This window comes from Excalfactoria chinensis, chromosome 24 (genome assembly GCF_039878825.1).
Source record: "Excalfactoria chinensis isolate bCotChi1 chromosome 24, bCotChi1.hap2, whole genome shotgun sequence".
Lineage (NCBI taxonomy): Eukaryota > Metazoa > Chordata > Aves > Galliformes > Phasianidae > Excalfactoria > Excalfactoria chinensis.
This window is the reverse complement of record NC_092848.1, coordinates 4,312,493-4,334,671: the sequence shown is the minus strand read 5'-3', so window position 1 is coordinate 4,334,671 and position 22,179 is coordinate 4,312,493. Positions and strand designations below refer to the sequence as shown.

At 50.4% G+C, this 22,179-nt stretch overlaps 2 protein-coding genes and 2 gene segments (V, D, J or C); 1 reads left to right on the top strand and 3 right to left on the bottom strand.

Moving 5' to 3' along the window:
* The window catches only part of LOC140262391 (T cell receptor alpha chain MC.7.G5-like), a 172,843-nt gene extending 164,945 nt beyond the window's left edge, over positions 1-7,898 (bottom strand). Inside the window, exons 1-2 of the mRNA XM_072356706.1 lie at positions 7,788-7,898; positions 7,337-7,626 (exon numbers count right to left, since the gene is read on the bottom strand). Coding sequence (XP_072212807.1) covers positions 7,337-7,626; positions 7,788-7,839 — 342 coding nt within the window. The 5' untranslated portion in view covers positions 7,840-7,898. The remainder of the gene's footprint in view (positions 1-7,336; positions 7,627-7,787) is intronic.
* LOC140262479 (T cell receptor alpha variable 4-like) lies at positions 1,978-2,633 on the bottom strand. The segment is given in 2 exon segments: positions 1,978-2,423; positions 2,582-2,633. Coding segments are annotated over 2 exon segments (498 nt in total).
* Positions 7,899-14,946: 7,048 nt separating the features above from the next.
* On the top strand, positions 14,947-15,252 carry LOC140262188 (feather keratin Cos1-2-like). The gene has a single exon (XM_072356368.1). It carries the CDS (start codon positions 14,947-14,949, stop codon positions 15,250-15,252), a length of 306 nt encoding a protein of 101 aa, XP_072212469.1.
* A 3,946-nt stretch (positions 15,253-19,198) lies between these two features.
* Positions 19,199-20,386, bottom strand: LOC140262186 (T cell receptor alpha variable 4-like). The segment is given in 2 exon segments: positions 19,199-19,674; positions 19,970-20,386. Coding segments are annotated over 2 exon segments (516 nt in total).
* Positions 20,387-22,179: the final 1,793 nt, after the last annotated feature.

Sequence of the window (22,179 nt, the reverse complement as noted above, 5' to 3'; positions counted from 1 at the left end):
TTGAAGAGTTCTGGTCCCACTCTTTGTCTCTGGTTTTCCTTAAAGATTTGTACCATTGCATTCTTTATCACTTTCCCTTTCCCTTCTAATTCCCTTTGAGTCACCAAAGGACATGATCTTCAGTTTTCATGAGCCTGTAGCCCTCACAGACAACACACCTTACAGTGGACTCCGCTGAACCCTCTCCCATTTACAGGTTCCTTGAGGTGCTGAAAGGTGTCCATCCCCAAAGAAAACTGAGTGCCTTGAGTCAAAACTTTGGGGAGAAATCCCACTATGAGTTCAGACTTTGAAGTGCCTCACAGCAGCACTGTCAGAAAGTCATGGAACTGAGTTTCAGCACAGCTGGGATGTTACAAGAAGGAAAAGGGTAAAAGATCAAATAAGCAATCAGTTTCAAATGGAACACGTGCAAATATATATTCAGGCCATTTAAAACTCCTTCCCGATTGAGTCCATTTCTGCCCTCTCTTTTACAATGTGTTCATTATTATTTGCTGTCTCAAATGTCTGTGTTCCCTGCAGGATCCTGAGTCCTCCCTCAGAAGTCTTAGGGTCCATCCCAGCATGAGGACAGACCTGAATTCCTCCTCCAGATGGGATCCAGACCATGGCTTTCTGATTCCACCCAGGCAGGAATGAGTGGTGAGGTCCTGGAACAGGCTGCCTAGGGACGTTGTGGATGCCCCATCCCTGGAGGTGTTCAAGGCCAGGTTGTTTGGGGCCCTGGGCAACCTGGTCTATTAAACATGGAAGTTTGGTGGTCCTGCCAGGCAGGGGGATCAGAGCTTTATGATCCTTGAGGTCCCTTCCAACATGGGTCATTCTGTGATTCTTTGAATGGTTCATCTCATCTACCTTCCAGTACCTCTTGGAGAAACTTTTCTCTAGGTGCCTCTTTCTCTTTCCCTTCTTCCATTTCCCTCTGTCCCAGCTCACTTTCTGACACATGCCCTGTCCTTACCTCAATCCTGAGTTAGAGTACAACCATCACACTTCAGATTCTCTATGGGATGCTGTAGAAATGTATTTGGGAATTGCACTGGATGTGGGATGTTTAGGGCAAAGAAAACATTTAGGGTCTGATCCTTTGCTTTCTGCTTCTTTCAACATTGGTTTAAACAGCTGGGTCAGCTGGTGGAGCTACACAGATTTTCCCTGGAACTATCTGGGTCTTGGAGCCTCTTTCCAGAGGTGTTGTTCCATCTCTCACTAACCTCAGACATTCAGCTGCTTAGAATCATTCTGAGTCAGCTCATCCTGCAGTTTGGAACTGGCATCTCTTGGAGAACACTCCAAGTTCTTATCAGATCTCCTCATCCTGGTTGTAGGTGTTGCATTGCTTATACAGAGTAAAGGATTTTCCTGTTTCTGATGTCACCCTGACAGCGAGGATTCAGGGAGTGCACAAGAAGCTGGGAGGAGACACTGTCAAAATGGCTGACCAAAGACTTTTCATGCCATCTGACATCATGCTCAGCAACAAAAGCTGAAGAAAGACAGTGAGGATGTTTGGAGAGATGATATTTGTCTTTCCAAGAAACCATTCTGCATGATGAGCCCTGCTTTCCTGGAGGTGGCTAAACATGTGCCTGCACGCATGCCTACATATTAGAAGTAGTGAATGAATTCATTGTTTTGGTATGCTTGCATGCTTGTCATCGAGCTTTGCCTTATTTGCTGTCTCAGCCCATGAGTTCTTGTGCATTTACCTTTCCTTATTCTCTCCTCCACCCCACCCAGCGACCCTGAGGCTGAGTTGTCTATGGGGGTTTAATTAAAAGGTAGACCCGGACCTCACCTCCAAAGACTCTGAAACCTGTCACACAAGCTCATGGTCTTATACCAGAGCAACAGTGGGGACCAATTGAAGGTGTCTATGACCTCGAGATGCACTGCTCATTAAGGTGCGCATTTGGAAGTCCTTACTCCGGAGGATGCCGAGTAGTGGCAGGGACACGTTCCATGTTAGCAATGTCAGCTCCGGCGGGGACGGGAGGGGAGAGACAGCCCCGGCCGAAGGAGCGGCAGTGCCCCCTGCGGACCCGGACGGGACTGTGCCCCCGCCCGCCCCGCCCCGTCCCGCCCGCCGCGGTTCTTGCCCGGCCGCAGCCCTGACTCTACTCCCCGTGGGTTCAGAGCGCAGTAGTACACCATCGCGTCCCCGTACCGGGGCCGGGCGAGCCACAGGGTGCTGGAGCGACGATCTGCCGACACCGACAGCCGCCCCGCCAAGTTCTGCAGCTCCTTCGAGCCATCGTGAATGAACGCGAGGAATCTGGGTTCCCGGCCCGGGAGCTGACGGTACCAGTAGATGTAATCGGTGGGCTGTAGATGGGGGAGTGAGCAAGTGATGTTGACGCCGGTGCCCTCTCTGGACTTTGCCGACGGCTCCTGCTGCACCTGGGCTCTGCTCACAGCCGCTGCTGAGAAGAAAACAAGAAAAACTCAGAAAATCCCCTTACTCCAACAGAAAGGAGAGGTGCACTAGGTCAGAAAGAAGCTAGACAGACAGAGGCGAGCGCGGTCTCGGCGTCCGGCAGCCCCCATGCCCGGCCCTGCCGGCTGCAGCCCCGCGTACCCAGGAGCGCTGCAGCCAGCCCCGCCAGCCTCCCCGCCCGGTACTGCCGCATCCCGGCACTCCGCCGACCGCGCCGTGCTGCCCCCACCTGCCCCAGCTCAACTCCCGCCGCAGCACCTCCTTCCCGCCGCCGCCGCCGCCACCAGCTCCGCCCCCGGGCTGCGCCCTGAGCCAGCATCACTCGGGGTTGCTCCGGGCTGCCGAGTGCTGGGCGCGTGTGCGCGGCAGTGGGACTGGGGCTGCTGCGAGCTACGCTTTGCGCGCCCTTCGGCTCTGCCCGCGGCACGGCCGTGTGTGCGGAGAGCTGTGGAACGGCTGTGAAAGCTCTTCAGGCACAGGAGAAAGCAGCAGCTCGCCTGCAGCGTCCCCAGTGAGAGCGGCGGACGGGAGGGCATCGTGTTGGGATGTGGAGCGCAGCATCAGCTGAGCCCTTGTCTGGAGTGTGAACTCGACCATAGCATGATTGCTACTGCCCAGGCAGCCTCCAATCCTAATGTCACCAATCTGTACGATAACAATGGTGAACAACCAGGGTTGCATCCCCCCTTGTGGGGCCATCAATTACTTGACTCAGGAAGTTATCCTCAGTACATTCCAGGAGTCTAATGGATTGCCTGCAACTCACTGTGCTAATTTTCCAGCAGATGTCTGGGTGGTTAAAGACCCCCAGCAGGACAAGCACTTGTGATCCCAACTTCTCCTGTATCTGGAGGTAGAAAGCCTCATCAACTGGCTCCGACTGATCTGGTGGCCTGTAGTAGACACCACTCACAAGACTCCCTTTCGTCTCAGTCATCTGTAGGCTTTTGACTTGCTCATGACTGTTCTTTAGGGACAGCTCTTCACATTCTACTCCTTTGCTGGTGTAGATAGCAACACTCCTATCCCACTTTCCTTGCCTGTTGCTTTTGAACAGCTTGTAGCCATCAATAGCCACACTCCAGTCATGGCTATCATACCACCAGGTTTCAGTGACAACAACTATACTGTAGTTTTCAAGCAGTGCAGTAGCTTTCAACTCCTGTTTGTTTCCCAAACTGTGTGCATTGGTGTAAAGTCACTTCAGTTGGGCAGCTGGTCTTACCCTTAAAGGATAACTTCTCTGTTCCTTCTAGGTAATTCCTTTGAATTTCCCCACTGCCTTTTCCTGTTGCTGAGGCAACTGAGAAGAACGAATTCAGTCACAAATGTCACGATCACCATAGCTCTGTGCTTTCTGAAGGAGATGATGTCTGAGTTTGCTCTGTTATTGCTCGTTAAGAGCAGCAGCAAGACTCAAACACAATGTCTTTTTCTGTCTATGTGGTTTTCTCATGGCCTTTACTGTTCAGTGATGGTATCAATCTCTCTCCATTCTCTGTCTCTCTCACTTCTTCCACAGAGATAGGTATAGAAAGTTTTGTCCATCTTTCTCCAGGCATCCATTCAAGTACTCTCTTCTTCATGACCCTTCCTGGAAGTGAGCTACAAATTAGAAGATTCTGAAGTAGAGAATACATATATACCACAATGATCATTTAGTTTCATCCCCCATGCTATTTTCAGGGTCACCAACCACCAGACCAGGCTGCCCAGAACCACATCCAGCCTGGCTTTGAATGCCTCCAAGGATGGGGCATCCATAGCCTCCTTGGGCAACCTGTCACCACCCTCTGTGTGTAAAACCGCCTGCTAATATTCAACCTAAACCTCCCCTGTCTTTATTTAAAACTATTACCCCTTGTCCTGTCACTATCCACCCTCATAAAAAGTTGTACCCCCTCAGTTGTACCTGACATTTCCTCTTATGTCAATTTCCAGTAATGAAGGGAAGACTAATTATCTGTTGTAGAACACTTTCTTGCAAGGCAAGGCATAGCATTACTCCTTGTTACCTATCCTTCTCCACATTGATGGAGCACATGAACAAAAACACTTGTCTGGGTAGGGGTAAGGTTAGGGTTAGGATTAGGGTTAGGATTAGAGTAGGGTTAGGATTAGGGTTAGGTTTAGGGTTAAGGTTTGACTTAGGTTTAGGGTTAGGGAAGGGTTAGGGTTAAGGTTTGGATTAAGGTTACGGGAGGTTTAGGATTAGGGTTATTGTCGGGGTTTAGGTAGGGTAGGTTCAGGGTTAGCACTAGGATTAGGGTTTGGGTTAGGGTAGGGTTACGGTTACAGTTAGAGTAGGGTTAGGGTTTGGGCTAGGGTTTGGGTTAGGGTTCAGGTTAGGGTAGGGTTAGTGTTAGGATTAGGGTTAGGTTATGGTTAGGTGTAGGTTTATTGTTAAGGTTATTGTTAGGGTGAGGCTCAAGCAAAGGCCAAGAGAATGATGTGATAGATGCGTGTCTCACAAAGCTTGTGCAGTGAGGAGTTCTTCCAGCTCTGCACAGTGCTGCCCGTCTCAGAGAATCTGGGATTATTCTTAGCCTCCCAGGAGATCCTGAGTGGTGTTCCTGGCATCCTGTTGGTAACATATTGTTCTGTTTTGTGTGTGTGGAGGGAGGAAAGCCCTTGCTCAGTCTTTTCCTGTCTCAGTATTGTCAGAGCAGACCTCACCACCCTCCTAGTAAAGAACTTCCCCTAACATCCAACCTAAATCTTCACTCTTTCAACTTAAAACCCTTTTCCCTTGTCCTGCTATTATCAGCTCTTTCAAAGAGTTTACTCCCCTCCTGGTTATAGGTTCCCTTCAGGTACTGAAAGCCTGAAATGAGGTCGCCCTGCAGCCTTCTTTTCTCCAGGCTGAGCAAGCCCAGCTCCCTCAGCCTGACTTCATAGGGAAGGTGCTCCAGCCCCCTGATCATCTTTGTGGCCCTCCTCTGGACCCGTTCCAACAGCTCTCTGTCTTTCTTGTACCGAGGGCTCCACACCTGGACACAGTACTCCAGATGGGGCTTCACAAGAGAAGAGTAGATCCCTGCTGGTCACCCCTCTCCTGATGGTCAGAAAGAGTTGTGTGCACAGCCCAGCAGTTACACACTTTCACAGGGCTGAGAGGATTTTCAAGCTGATATTGAAGTCAGCCTGACAAAGACACACACAAGAGACTTTACAACCCTTGCAAATTACCTGCTTCCTTTAGACCATCCATGGAAACTGTACAGTCTGCCCACAGATGTTATTTGGTGCCCGGTCTCACATACATGGTCCTGATACTGCTAGGCTAAGAACCCCAGCGTCTGACAAGCTTTTTCAATTTTCAGATTTGTGAAGATGATTAAGAAGGATGACAGGAACTGGAATAACTATTCTCCAGCTAAAGTCCACATCATCCAGTCTTTCCTCTCATTACACAGAATTCATCCCCTTCTGTAAGAGGATTCTCTCTAGATTTCTGGGTGCTTAGGGGAAGCAGTGTTGCCAGGGGAGAGCTGGGTACCCCCTCAGATAGATATAATTTCAAGGAAGGGAGGGAAAAGAAAGCTATGCTAGTGCTGGCATGCAGAAGGAAATGAGTATTCAGCATGTGCTCTTTTACATGCTACAGACAATACAGAGACTGACAGAACATCAAAGTGGGATGAGAGTCTTCTGAGTCCCTGCACCCAATTTGAGCTGTCTGCTGTGATTATCTTGCCAAGTAAAATAAAAAATTATATTTGAAGAATGGAAAAAAGTTTCTGCAATGATACATATGTGAAATATTGGGCCCAGACTGGTCAGAAGGGACAGGTGAAGGGACAAGAATGGTTGATAAGAGGGAGGGACTGGAAAGAGGTCTGAGATTGAGATTGTCTTCTCTGCCTCGTATTTTCTTTTCCAGCATTAACAGTATCAAGCTCTCAAACATGGCGTTGATCCTGCCTGAAACAATACTCCATTTCTTCCCCCAGAGTACTGTTCTCGTATCCTCCACCTCCACTGCTGCTGGCAGCATCCTCAGCTGCCAAGGAGTGCCAGTCACCTCCTGGGCTACTGTGTCCCATCAGTAACGATGCTGGACATTGTTGCAAATGAAGTCCCTCAGGATCTCACAACATGACACAATTTTTCAGCTGTTGTTCTAAGAGTAGCCAAATATCTTTGGCTTGCTGTGAGAAGACAAACAGGAAGAGGCTACCTTGGCTTCTCCAACAAAATGCCAACAAAATGTTTTTTTCCAACCAAACAGTTCTGTGATTCTATGATTTCTATCACGTATGGCCCCCAGAGCTGCCCATGGATAATGGCTTTGTTCTTTGTGGGTATAATATGAGTGTTTAAGAAAACCAATTTCAGTTCTGAGAAGAGTGGGAGGCTGTGACACACAGAAAATTCTCCTCTCTTGGGCACTAGATGTGGCTATTGACCTTTGCCTTGCACTATTTCTTCCAACAGCAACCCCCACACATTCAGCAAAGAGAGAACACAGCCACTGCTGTGCTCACAGGAAAAACTAGGTGTGTGTGGGAGGCCACAGAGGCAAAACACCCTGCAGGCTTCCAGGAACATAGCTCTACCTGCTCTCATCAGTGTAACACTTGAGAAGAATGTGAGGATAGAAGGTGGAATAAAACTCTGTGGATGTCCCTCTGCTGTCAAACACAGCTCATGTTGTCAGTTGCGCTGTCCTACCCACTTCAAACATAACTATCTGACTCACACCGGCCTCAGTAAATGGTTGCTATTGGTGCCCTGCTATTTTCTTTCCAGAACTCAGAGAGGTGCACCCTGGTCAGGATGGAGTTTGTCTGCCCTGCAGGCAGCGCCCCCTGCGGGCCCGAACGGCACTGTGCCCTCACCCCGCCCAAAGAGGTTCGTGTCCGGCCGCAGCCCCGGCTCCTCTCCCCGTGCTACCAACGCGCAGTAATACACCGCTGCGTCCCCGAGCCGGGGCCTGGCGAGCCACAGGGCGTTGGAGCGGCGGTCTTCCGACACCGACAGCCTCCCCGCCGGGTTCGGCAACTCCTTGGAGCCCTTAACGGCGCTGACGAGGAATGTGGGGCCTTTGCCCGGGAGCTGACGGTACCATTGGATGTACTCGCTGCCCTGAATAGTGGGGTGTGAGCAGGTCATGCTGATGCCGGTGCCCTCCCTGGTCTCTGCCGACGGCTCCTGCTGCACCTGGGCTCTGCTCAAAACCACTGCTGAGAAGAAAAATAAAAGAAGCAAACTGAGACAATTCATTTTCTCCCACTGGAATTTCATGCAGAATGAGAGAGGTGCGTGAGCTTGGAGAGAAGCCGAAGGGTAAGAGGAGAGCCCGCAGCCCCCTCAGTCCGGCCCCGCCGGCGGCAGCCCCGCGCACCTAGGAGCACCACGACCAGCACCGCTAGCCCCGCGGCCCGGCAATGCCGCATCCCGCCGCTCCACTGCCTGCGCCGCGCTGCACCCGCCAGCCCCGGATCTGCTCCGCCGGTAGCGCCACCTCCCCGCCGCCGCCTCCAGCTCCTCCTCGGGCCTGCGCCCTGCGCCAGTTTTACTAGGGGTTGCTACGGGCTGCGAGTGCTGGGAGCCTGTGCTTGTGTAGTGTGGTTTGGGCACTGCGAGGCGGTTCTGCATGTCCCGCGGGGCACCCAGTGAACGGCTGTGGAGGCGTTTCAGGCACAGGAGAAAGCAGCTGCCTGCCTGCAAGAATCTCCAGCCATGGGCAATCCTGGATGAATTACTCTCGATGAGGTCTCATGAGGACAGAGATGGGGGAACAATCATTTCCCTTGCCCTGCTTGCCATCCCTCCTTTTCACGCAGCCCAGGATACAGTTGTACTCCCAGGCTGAAAGCACACACTGCTCTCTCATGTCAAGCTTTTCATCCACCAGACCCCCAAGTACTTTTCCACACAGCTGCTCTGAAGGAGTTGCCCCAGTCCGTACACATAGCTGAGATTACCTAGCACAACTTGCAACTGGCCTTCTTGCATTTCATTAGGTTCTCACGGACCCACTTCCAATGCTTGTGCAGGTCCCATTGGATGGCATCCGCTCCGTCTGTTGCATTTTGTGCACCACTGTGCTTAAAGTCTTCAGCAAAGTTGTTGAAACCACCCAACCGATCCCTTATCCACTGAATGTTCCACCCTTCATATCTTCCCAGTTTAGAGAACTAAATGTTTCATTGGACCGTATCAAGGGCCTAGTAGAAGTCCAGGTAGATGACATCAATTACCCTTCCTTGGTTCACTTGATGCCATCACTCCATCATAAAAGGCCACCAGATTGGTCAGGAGCAATCAGCCCTTGGTAAAACCATGCTGGTTGTGTGGATCACCACCTTGTCCTGTAATGTGCCTTAACGTCTCTTCCAGGAGGATCTGCTCCATGATCTTCCTAGGCACAGACATATGGCTCACCAACCCATAGTTGATCAGGTCTTCACCCTTTCTTCAATATGGGAGGGATGTATTCATTTTTCCACCCACCAGGGACTTCAGCTGACAGTCATGACTTCTAAAAGATGATGGCAAGCATCTTGAGAACTAATCCTGCTTGACCAACGTTATCTCCTTCTATAACCAGGTGACCCATCTGGTAGAGGATGGAAAGGCTGATGATGTTGTCTACCTAGATGTCAGGAAAGCCTTTGAGACTGTCTTCCACAACATTGTCCTGGCAGCCCACGGCTTGGACAGGTACCGTCTTTGCTGGGTAAAAGACTGGCCCAGAGGGTGGTGGTAAACGGAGTTAAATCTATCAGGAGACCGGTCATGAGTGGTGCTCCCAGGAGTTGGTGTTGCACCCCATCCAGTTTAATGTTGTTACTAATGATCTGGATGAAGGAATTGAGTGCAATAATGACACAAAGAAGGGGAAGTGTTCATTGGCCTGAGATTACTACAGTGGGATCAGGACAGTCTGGATTGCTGGGCTGAGGACAACTGTATGAGCTATGACAAGACCACGTTCCAAGACCTGCTGTTCAGTCCCAAGAACTCCATGCATGGCTACAGTCTTGGGGCAGTGTCTGGAAAGTTGCACAGGAAGTGTTGATTCATGGCCAACTGAACACAAGCCAGCAGTGTGCTCAGGTGGCCAAGAAGGCCAATGTCATCATGGCTTGTAGTCATGATGTAGAAATAGTGCAGTCAGCTGAACAAGTGAGGAGATTATCCCTCTACACTTGGAACCAGTGAGGATGCACCTTGAGTACTGTACTCAGTTTTGGAACCCTCACTGCTAAAAAGACCTTGAGGTCTTGGAGCTTGTCCACAGAAAGGCAATGAAGCAGTGAAGTCTTATGAGGAACAGCTGAGGAAAGTGCCATAAAAGAGGTTGTAGCAAGGTGAAGGTTGGCCTCTTTTTCCACGCAGTTAGCAGTAACAGAAGATGTAATGACCTCAGTCAGAAACACCAAGATCCTCTTTCCTCCTACCTGACGCTACTTGTATACTCCAGGAAATGCTGAGAGCATGAGACAATCCTGTGCTTTCTGAAAACATGGCACATAAACATGGCACATGTCCTTTTTTACTACCCTCTACCTAACTCTCTCCACTTTCTTTCCTTTTTTTTTTTTTTTTTTTTTTTTTTTTTTAATTTCATTATTTATTTATTTATTTTTCCGCCCTTTATCTCCTATGGGCTATGAGCATCCTCAGAACCAACAGGTTCCCTTCCAAAAATGTTGGCACAAGCCTTATGTGAGCTCAGACTTGCAAATGGATGAATCCCGCACCGTGGGGCCTCTGTTCAGTGTGGCTTCATTTTCCTCTATAATCATTCACTAAAGATTTCTGCATCTCCTTTGAGCTTTTGATTATTTTTCCCACCTTGTATGGCCTCCAGAACTGCCCAGAGAGAATGCCTTTGCTCCTGGTGGGTAAGAAATGAGTGTTTATGGAGACCCTTCTCCTTTGCTAGAAGAATGGGAGGTTGTGACACACTGCAGACTGCAGAGACTGCTCTCTTGAGCACTGTCCCTTGCAGCAGCAGATCTCTCTGCCAATGGCAGAAGAGGGAACTACTGGTCTTTGCACTGCACTTTTTCTGCTCACAGCTAAGCCCAAAGGTTAGTTGCATTATCTCTTTGGACTCCTCTCACTGAGCCATCCCTGTACATCTGCAAATTGTGCTGGCAGCTCATCTGGAGCCCTGGTCTCACAACCAACACACCTTACAGTGGCCTCTACTGAATCTACACCTCACCTGCAGGAGGCCTAAATCCTGTCACATCATCTGGTGGTTTTAAAGAATATCCACTGTAGGGACCGCTTGATTGTGTCTGCGACCTCGACATGCCGTACTCATGAAGGTGTGCAACTTTCACCAGAGGCTGCCGAGCAGTGCAAGGGACATGTTCCATGTCAGCAGTGTCAGCTCGGGAGGCCCCAGCCATACGTGCTGCATCGCCCCCTGCGGGCAAGGATGGCACTGTGCCCTCACCACGCCCAAAGAGGTTCGTGCCCGGCCGCAGCCCCGGCTTCGCTTCCCGTGGGTCCACGGCGCAGTAATACACCGCCGCGTCCCCGAGTCGGGGCCAGGAGAGCCACAGGGCGCTGGAGCGGCGGTCCGCCGACACCGATAGCCGCCCCAACGGGTCCGGCACTTCCTTGGAGCCTGTAACAGCGCTGACGAGGAATGCGGGGCCTCGGCCCGGGAGCTGTCGGTACCAGTGGATGGAAGCCGCTTGTATGTTGGGGTGTGAGCAGGTGATGTTGATGCCGGTGCCATCGCTGGTCTCTACCGAAGGCTCCTGCTGCACCTGGGCTCTGCACGCAGCCAATGCTGAGAAGAAAATTAACAGCAAGCTCAGGAAATCTCTTCACTGGAAAAGAAATGGTATGCAGACGAGAATATAAAAAGTTCACAGAGATGAACACTTTCTGAGTAGATGGAAAATCTCACTAACTTGTTGTCTGGGAAATAAATAAATAAATATGCTGGTATATTTTTAAGGAGTTTCCGAACCAGAAAGAGCAAGGGGTGAGAGCAAAAGTCGGTGCGGCAACCAGCAGTGTGGGGAGAGATTTTTTAAGGAGCAAAAGGAGAAAGGGCAGACAGGTGGAAAAGGAGGGCTGAGCTCTCCGAAAACAGCCGGTCTGAATGCAGCCGGGAGGAAAGAGACGGTCATCATATCGGAAAAAACATCCCCGCAGCCCCGCGCACCCAGGAGCACCACGGTCAGCCCCGCGGCCCGGCACTGCCGCATCCCGCCGCTCCGCCGCCCGCTCCGCGCTGCCCTGCCAGCCCCTGCTCAGCTCGTCCCGCGGCGCATCTTCCCCTCCGCCGCCGCCAGCTCCGCCCTGGGGCTGCGCCCTGCGCTGGCGTCACTCGCGGTTACTCCGAGATGCGAGTGTTGGGCTCCTGACTGCGGGTAGCGGGGTTTGGGCTCTGCATGTCCTGCAGCGTAGGCCGGACACTGAAGTGTAGGCGGAGAGCTGAGGAAAGGCTGCGAAAGCCCCTTGGTACAGGAGAAAACAGAAAACCCCGAGCTCCGGGTTCCGCAGGCTGCTGCTGCCCGTGGTGCTGATGTCGCTGCTCGAGGATCCCCAGAAAGACCGGCAGCGTCACTGGGACGGGCGGCTGGGAATGTGGAACAACAGGCTTTGACTTCTGCTTTTTGACTTCTGTTCCGCTAGTGAGTCGGGAACACTCCCATATTATCCTACATATATGTATGTGTGTGTATATATGCTTATAAGGCACCTCAAAACCAGCCTGAAGTGACCTCCTTTCCCCTCTACACGTCTTGGCCAGGAAATGAGGGCCTTGTGGCAACACTGCTGTAGAAATGAATCTTGTTTCTTCCTGCTGCACCCCACACCTGAAGGCCACTCTTGGCCAAGAATGGTGGCTAAAGATAACTGGGCATAGCAGTGGTTCTCTCCGAATGATAGAAACAAGTACAAGTAATGTATTCAAAGGAGATCTTAAATTTGGCAACTGCCAAACCATTTTGTCTAGGCATGTTTTTTTAATTGAATAATTTCCAAAGGATAGCAAGTGTGCTTTTTGCCCTGTGGGGTGATGTAAATTGTTACTGGAATTCCCCTGCATTCCCCGGGCTATGTGTGCCTGCAACCAGATCTTTTGCACTTCAGCCAAGCCTCAACAGTGCAGAAGGGCTGCTGCTGGGAGGTCTCTGGTGGGGTTGAATATGGAGGATGATGGCAGGGCTGGATTTCAACAATGTTGATGGCAGGGCTGGATTTCAACCGTGTTGCATGTGAGGGTGCTGCAATCATAGCACTCTTCAGCACAGTGCCTTTCTTGGCCCATTTGTCCCTAAGATGAGAGAATCCACAGGTTCCCTGTTCCTTGACTTTCTTGCTGTTTTCCACTTCAAAACCTGTACTCACACCTTCAGACAGGCCACTCCGCCACTCCTGGTCCTTTTTTTTTTTTTTTTTTTTTTTTTTTTTTTTTTTTTGTTAAAAAAGCCACAGTGTCCACAGATCATCTCATCACATGTGAAATGCAGGGAATCAGGGAATCATAGCATAATCTGAGGCAGAGCAAACACACAAAAGTCTGTGACTCCATCACCTTTCTCCACACAGGCTTAAGGAAAGCTAAACCACAATCCTCTTGAATCCAGTCTCATTTGTAACAGCTTGTTTTCCGTCTCTTTCAATAAATCCATTAAAAAATGGTAATCGTGTTGTGATGGAAGCACAAGTGGAGAATGTCTTCTGATGAGTAAAAGGAGAGGAAGCAGGGAGAACTACAAAGATAATGGAGATGTCAGAACATATGATAAACAGTGGAGCATTTTGGAAAATGAGGATGAGAACAATCAAGTTCCTGTCCCAAAGACCATGCTACAAACTGACCCAGAACTACAGGTGAAATGGACAGTGATATTCCTGGCCATAGGCAATATATATATGTTTATGTAAAGCAAAGAGCAACACTGAGAAGACTAGACATTCCAGATTCCTAGATGACTGTGCATTTCACCTGGAAACACTGATAATTCTCCCATGTGACAAAAGAAATTCTCCACTTTTGGAAACAATGCTATACCAGATCTCCATGAAGATGAACTTGCTAAGGAAAATATAGAGTGGTATCCACAGGTGCCTTTCACTTCCCACACTGACAAATGAGAAGTCATTCTCATTGAGTTATGGAGAGGCATGGGAAAGATAATGACAAACAGTACCATGTGCCACCTGGGGTGGTCTGTTAAAGCCCAGAAGAATCAATTTGATCACTGATCTCCTGCTCTCTTTTGTCATGTCTCTACATTTTTTGCTTCAGTGCTGTTTTCTGGAAGCCATTGCCCTCAGACGCAGCGTCATCACATCCCTCCTGCTGGTCTCTCTAGGAATTCCCTTCTCCCCCAATTACTGCATTCTCTGACAAACAGCCCTCTGAAAATAAAGGCTACATCAATGCACTCACAAAAGAGTAGGCACACATGGAAACAAAAGCACACACACACTTCAGGTACATGCGTGCACTCATCACTCATGCTCATGCACACACATGGCTGGAGAGGCATGGGCTGAAGCTATGGGGAGCTGACTGAAGAGACACTGGGGACCTTTCTGGCAGGGCAAAACTACAGTGCTCTGAGTAGGACAGGGCTCCAGATGAGCTGCAAGCACAATTTGCAGGTGTGCAGGGATGGCTTAGTGAGAGAGGTCCAAAGAGGTAATGCAGCTTATCCAGAGGAAAACATGATGAGAAAGAGAATTGAAACCCAGCAGTCCAGCCCACGTGCCATAACATCCAATCACATGAGCCCACTGGAGCAAGATGGGATGGAGAAAAAGAGGAAGACGTGACAAATGCATATGCAGCGTAGCCCCAGACAGCATTGCTTGACTGAGCGGGATCCATGAGTCCTCTGCCATCACTGATTCAGTTCTGGTCCACAAACACTGAGGCCTCTCAATCTGAGCACTCAGAAGAAGCCTCCATGAGGGAATGGGTGTGGCATAATCCAGGAAATGAACAAGCAGCATTAAGGGAAGGAGCCACACAGCTCATGCCATTGGCTGTTTTCCATTCATCATGAGCACCTTAGAAAATTGTCACTTCCATGTAGGCAGCGCCTGGGCCTGGGGCAGTGCAGTGTCTTGTTTGTGGACAGCACTTCAAAGAAACCTTCATTAGAGAACTGGCTCATCATAAATCTGGAAATGAAAAGGTAGCACTGCAGGAAATCAAAAACCAGCCCATATAATGAGAAAGGACAGCTTGCATTTAATGTTAGCTGGTCAGAAAATTATGGCCTGCATCAACCGGACCTCTGGAACTGCAGCGACGAAGGACCAGTATAAAAGGCAGCCCAGTTCCCAACTCTGCCATCCACCTATCTTGCCTTCTCCTCACTGGGAACCAGGTAAGTGTGAAGCCATCTCTTCTCCTCTTGCCTGAATAGAAACATTATGAGATAGTTGAGTTCTATACTATGGGAGAACATGGTGGAGATGACGTCTGCTCAGAGAGTGCTTGTGCAACAGCACAAAACCATGACACTTCTCTTCCTCTTTCCTAGGTATACCTGAAGTCCTAAGACATGTCTTGTTACACCCAGTGTGTGCCATGCCGGCCCTGTGGCCCGACTCCTCTGGCCAGCAGCTGCAATGAGCCCTGTGTCAGGCAGTGCCAGAGTTCCAATGTTGCCATCGAGCCCTCTCCCGTGGTGGTGACCCTGCCCGGACCCATCCTCAGCTCCTTCCCGCAGAACACCGTTGTGGGATCCTCCACCTCTGCTGCTGTTGGCAGCATCCTCAGCTCTGAGGGTGTGCCCATCACCTCAGGGGGCTTTGACTTGTCCGGCTTTGGCAGCCGCTACTGTGGCAGAAGGTACCCTCCCTGCTAAAGCCACTGGCTGTGATCCTGGAGAAATTCGTCCATAAACCAGAAATATGGTGCTGGATCAAGAAGGAATATTCAAGCCCCTGCTTTCAGAATTCCAGACCATGCTCAGCTACCTTAGGAACTGCTGGCAGGAGGGGCAATCCTGGGCTTTCTGAAAACATGGCTCATGTCTCTTTTTTGCCTGACCTAACCCTTTAACTCTGTTTTCTTTTTCTTATATTTTTTACCTTTCACTTCTGCTCCTAAGTAGCTCCTAAGGATCATCCCTTCCCTCTCTAAAAGGCAGGCACTAGCCTTGCAAGAGCTCAAACATGGGAATGAGTGAATCCTGCACTGTGAAGTCCCTGCCCAGTGTGATCTCATTTTCCTCTAAATATATTCATTAAAGATTTCTGCATCCCATTTGAGCTTTTGATTTTTCTTCCAACTGCTGTGTGGGAGGCCATGGGTGTAAGCTACTCTGCTGGCTCATAGAAACTGGGTTCCTCCTGCTTTCATCAATGTGGCACCGGGGAGGAAAGAGAGGATAGCAGATGTAGTAGAACCGTGAGGACATCTTCATGGTGCACATGAGCTTGCATTGTCATTTATGCCATCTTGCTCACCTAGGTGAGCATAGGTGTGTATGACTCACATTGGCCTCAATGAATCACTGCCGCCTGTGCAGTGTTCACTTCTCTCGAGAACTCAGGGAAGTGCATGCTGGTCAGGATGGAGTTTGGTGGCCGTGCAGGCAGAGTCCCATGTGGGCCTGGACAGCATTGTGCCCCTGTCAAGCCCATAGTGGTTCTTAACTGGCTGCAGCCTTGACTCCTCTCCCCGTGCTACCAACGTGCAGTAATACATGACAGCATCCGCGAACCGGGGCTGGGCGAGCCACGGGGCACTGGAAAGGCGGTCTTCCGACTCCAACAGCATATCCCACCTGTTCTGGAATCTCCTTGGAGCCTTTAAAAGTGCTGATGAGGAATGTGGGACCTCGGCCCGGGAGTTGACAGTACTGTTGATGCCGGTGCCCTCGCTGGTCTCTGCCAATGACTCCTGCTGCACCTGGGCAGCTTTTCTGGGTGCTCCTAACAGCTTTTTGCAGAGTTCCTGGCCCTGCCATACTTTTGCCAAGCTGCCTGAGTTTGAGGGCTTCCACAGGGCAGCATTGCTACCAGCTACAGAAGGCCACACACTGGAGCCCCCAGTCCCTTGGAACTCAACATTCCCATGGGTTCAGGAAGGCCCAGGAAAGTGACTCATTCCCAAACACTCACAGCTTCTTGGTGTTGTTGCATCTACCACAAAATGGAACAATTCTCCCCCGGCTGAGGAATTGGAAGGCCTTCGAAGTGACCCAACACTACCCTTCTCCTCTGAAGACTTCATGTGAGAGAAGATATCCCAGTCTCCAGTGGGAAACATCAGTGAGAGTGTGACATGTTGCTGGACTCACACTGGGGTGTCTTTCCCCAGGCACCAAGATCCTTTCATAGTCCCTGTGCATTTGGGCTGAAAAAGACCACGTGCTCCATGAAGTATCATTGCTCCCCACACACAAACTTCATGCATCAGCACACCCAGGGGCTCTGTTTTGTGAGGGATTTACTTTCACACGAATTCTGTGTGATGCCAGCATCACAGCAATGGCATGGAGAATCATTACTACATAACATGAGGATGGCAGCATCTCTCCTCAGGCCAGTTGTTGTGTCAGACAGTGCTAGCTCAGGTGAGATCACAAGACAAAGGGCATCAGAACCAAGCCCACCAAAGCCCAGTGTAACCATAAAGAATAGCTCTGGCCTAGTCCTTGTCCAGTAGTCTGTACACAACATGGCCTTCCCCTTGCTTTGTTGCAGGTCTATGTCTCTATTGCCCAACATACTGCACTCATCCTTCCCTGCCAGGCTCCTTGAAGGTCCAGGACATTCAAGGGATGGAGTTTTCAGGTAGGCTTTGGTTGGATCTGGACTAGGCCTCTGATACACAGGGAACTGTGCTGGGACAGGAGGGACAGTGAAGATTGCCTTCTGGTAAGTGAAATCTGAGGGAATAGAGAGAATTCTGGAGGTGATGCAGATGTAGGTAACTATCATGCAAGGCATAGCATGAGGATGATGACGATGACAGCAACCATAATGCCCACGGTAAAGCCTGACTGTTTCCATGCAGGCCAGCCCAAGAAGAGCCCTGTCCTGTCTCTCTCTCACTTCTTCCACAGGCACAGGTATAGAAAGATTTGTCCATCCTCCTCCAGGCATTCATTCAGCCATTCTTCATGACCCCTTCAGGAAGAGAGCTACAAATTACAGACTATGAAATATAGAACTTTTCTTGTTCCATATTCTTTCTCTTCTGTCTCATACCTGTTCTAGAAATCCTGGGGCCTCTAATTCCTAACTCTCAGAAGCAGCTTCCGTGAAGGCATGGGTGTAACAGAATCCAGAAAATGAAAAGGCAGTGTGAGTGGAAACAGCCACACTACCCATGTGATTATCTGGGATGTTTTCCATCCATTAGAAACACTGCAGAGAATACACTGTCATTGTTAAACCCCTTCCCATAATAGTGGCCCTGCTTGGCCTCACCCTCAGATCTTACCTGCAGAACACCACCTGTTATCCTGTGATTGACAGCATTCTCAGCTGTGATGGAGTCTGAATCACCTCTGCGTGCTTTGATCTCTACTGAATTTCCAGACAGTACTATGGCAGAAAGTGCCCGCCACACTCAAAGCTATGTTCTTCATCTTCTACTCTTTCCTCTCTTTCCCTTGTATTCACTTCAAGTGTCTAATTCCCCATAGACAAACTGGGTGGTATGGGTCTGACAGATGCATGTCCTATAGGATCTTCAACAGGTGTGCTGCGCACAGACTTTTGGCAGCTCTGTTGCTGCCTGCACAACAGCTCCCTTTGGAAGAAAACTAATTTCCCTCTTCAGAGTCACTAATGTTACCCACATCCCAGCCTCAGCCTGCACACGATCCTTTTCATGGTGGTCTCAATTTGCTAGGAATAAAGGGCAGACCTGGACTGCAGATGATGTCGGTGCTCAGTCAGAACAGAGAGCTCTCTTGTTGCATCAGGATAGTCTGTTTATTGAGTTCAGCATACATCTTATATACCATTTTACTTACAAACAAGACACTCCTGTTCTTCTAACAGTTTCTCTAATCAGTTAACTAGTCCCAGCTTCTCCCAAACAAAGTGATCAAGGATGAAAGGTTCCTTGAGAATAACAGGATTAACAGTGAATATCAATGGAATCTCCTGTGTGCTCTTAGGAGCAAACAGACACTGCTTGCTCACTGTTTCACACTCTAGTCTCCCAGGGTTTCCCAATAATAAGGTTCATCAAAGAGTCTGATAAGCTCTCTGGTAACTCAATCACACATACATCTTCCCACAGATGATACCTCTTGGTGAGGCCTTGTGGGAGTCTTTCATTATGTAGAATGCATTCATGTGGAAGAATTAGTACAAGAAAACTGTGCATCATCTCCTGTGCTCCATCCAGTTCTGAGATTTCTGCATGAAGGTTAGGGCAGGAAGCAGCGTAACAGTACAAATGCATTATACAGAAAGGCCACTCTGTAAAGGCCAAACCTGCTGAGAATTTGGAAAAAAGAAGCAATCCGCATGGGACTGAAAAGCTCAGGTGAGTTTCAGACCAGTTCCTTAAAGTCCTCAGGGTGCAGCACAGCACACAAATCACAATGCAGCATGTGTTCTCTGCACTGCCCATGGAAAAACTGTGTTGTCCGGGAGAGTAAAGGAAGTGGAGTTCTGGGTCAGGTTCTCTTTCAACACTTTTCACTCCTTTCAAGACACAGACATCAGTGACTTCTGGAAGAGGATGCCACAGGATCTGAATCCTCTCAGTCTCATACTCTCAAATCAGTGTCACTGAGGAGATCACATGAAGGTGTCTGTGACATCAGCACATACATTCAACACTCAAGAAGGTGTGAAGCTGGAAACTGTAACTGGGATGCCGAGCAGAGCAAGGGACATGTTCAGCTCGTGCGCAGCGAACACGGCGGGAGGAGCGGCAGCGCCCCCTGCGGGTCCAGACAGCACTGTGCCCCCACCACGCCCAAAGAGGTTCGTGCCCGGCCGCAGCCCCGGCTTCGCTTCCCGTGGGTTCACGGCGCAGTAATACACCGCCGCGTCCGCGAGCCGGGGCCGGGCGAGCCACAGGGCGCTGGAGCGGCGGTCTTCCGACACCGACAGCCACCCCAACGGGTCCGCCACCTCCTTGGAGCCTTTAAAAGCGCTGACGAGGAATGCGAGGCCTTTGCCTGGGAGCTGACGATACCAGTGGATGTTCTCGTTGACCTGTATACTGGGATGTGAGCAGGTGACGTTGATACCGGTGCCCTCGAGTGTCTCTGCCGTCGGCTTCTGCTGCACCTGAGCTCTGCTCACAGCCACTGCCGAGAAGAAAAGAAAATGCAATCTCAGAACATCCATTTCTCCAACAAAAAATAACACATCCCAGCAGCAAAAGCAGCTGAGGGGAAAAGGCCGTGTAGGATGCACCAGTGTGGGAAGGGATGTCTATAGTCAGGAAGGTGGGGAGGAAGGGAGGACGGGAGGGAACGGTGGGCTGAGCTCGCCGGAAACAACCGGTCTGAATGCAGCGGAGAGAAGAGGAGGAAGACGGAAAGAAGTGGGGCGGATAAAGGCGAGCGCGGCCCCGGCCCCGCCGGCGGCAGCCCCGCGTACCCAGGAGTACCGCGGTCAGCCCCGCCCGGCACAGCCGCATCCCGCCGCTCTGCTCCTCCCTGCTCCGCCCTACTCCTCCCTGTCTCCGCTGGCGTCACTCGGGGTTGCTCCGGGCTGCGAGTGCTGGGCACCTGTGCTCGGGTAGCGGGGTTTGGGCTCTTAGTGTTCCTGCAGAGGAAACCCTGCACGGCCAAGTAGGCAGCTAGCTGAGGGACAGCTGCGAAAGCTCCTGCAATACAGAAGAAACCACCTTCCCTCTTGCAGTGTCCCCAGCGAGAGAGGCAGGAGAGAATACGGACCGGACGGGAATGGTCAGGAAGCGCGAAGTGGCCGTGGCTTGTTACCCCCGCTGTGCCAGGCGCTGACGCAGATCCCGAAACGCGGCAGCGGAAACGGGTCGTGTGCTGCTGCCCGGAAACGCGGCAACCTGAGATCTCCCCGAGCCCCGGGTCCTGCAGGCTGCTGCTGCCCGTGGTGCTGATGTCGCTGTTCGAGGTGACAAGAATGGCCGACAAAGGCGCCGGGACGACGGCTGGGAATGTGGAGCAACAGGATTTGAATGCGTAGGAGAGTCTGAGAGGGATCCAGGAGGCTCAGTTACAGATTCCCTGACAGGATCAGCCAGATCCAAAGCTGAGCCCAGATCTCAGAGTCATCCATATCGTAAAATCTCTCCTAGGGAGGATTCAGACAATCCATCCCCGACTCCAGCTACACGTGCTAAACCCCACGTCTCCCTCAGTATTGGCTGTACAACCGGGTAGTTATGGGATAAAAACTGTGCCTGCCACATCTGGTTGGGGTTGAAGACCTGCATGTGTTCCATTAGAGAATTGTGGACCCCTCTTCTTGTAGCAGCACACAGCACGTGGCAGGGACATCTTCAGCCCTTGCCTGACTCCTCCATTTGGCACATAAACCACTCATGCCACTCTCCCCAGTAACTGTTAATCTGTCCATCCAGTGTGCAGAAGACTGAGTGAGATGGTGCAGAGTTAAGAAATGATTCGTAAGAGGACTGAACAATCTGTGGGGATCAAATATGTGGTTCAACCTGATCTGAGGGGCCCCTTCCGCACACCACTCTATCCCTCCCCATGTGTTCATCCCTCTCTCTGTATGTCCCAAGGAGCAATTCTATAGGTCTGTCTCACACCAAACCCCATCCATGTCCTGATTCACAGCTGCAACTCTTGCAAAGGCCAGGCTTGTCTTCCTGGAGGTTGCCTGGAGATTGCTTGATTCCTCATTAGCTGTTGTGAATGGCGAGATTTATTTCTTCCCATCATTTCCATGCAACCCTTGAGTGTCAGTCTCTGTATGCATCTTGATTGGTTCCTCTTTTCTCTCATCCTGTATCATGAGGTCCTGACAGCTCTTCTCATTCAGGGGTCCTCTATACACATGCTTAGAAAGCACTTTGTCCAGTCATGGAGAGCATTAATGGAAAAATAAACAGTACTGGTCCAACACTGGTTCCTGAGAGACCCCTTCATAAATTCCTGTCCCTAGCTGTGCTTCGAAGAGCAGCCAAAACTGAACAAGCAGCACTAAAAGAAGCAGCCACTCAGCTGATGTCATTGGCTGTTTTCTATTCATCACAAGAACTTCAGAAAATTGTCACTTCCATGAAGAGTATGCCTGGGCCTGGGGCAGTGCAGGGTCTACATTATATGCAGCTCAATTCCATCACATTCTAGTCAACATTTCTCACCTATTTTTCATGGTAATCACAGGAATCTGAAGCCCTTCTCCCACTTCCTATTCTAAGGCCACTGTGAGGCTTGCTTGAGATGGATTTTCCACAAAGCGAGACAGCCAGCTTGTTGCACCTGGCCAGCATTTTCACATCACATCTGGATAAAGTGAAGCCAATCTTTTATCCCTTTGTTAATTACTGTGCACTGTCCCTGTGCTCTGCTTTCTCCTCAACATCTCTCCCAGATACAGCTTCAGCCCTGATCTATGTACCCCTATGACTAGTGCCCACTCTGCCCAGTACCTACCATGCAGGACTTCTGGACTCATGCTTCTGGTCAAAAGATGCAGTGATGCAGTGACTGAACTCCACTGTCATAACTGTGATCCCTCCTGTGATAGTGGTCCAGTCTGCCCCCTTCCACAGCTCCTTCATGCAGAAGACTGCTGTGAGAACCTCCAACTCTGCTGCTGTTGGCAGCATGCCCAGCAGTGATGGAGTCTGCTTCAGT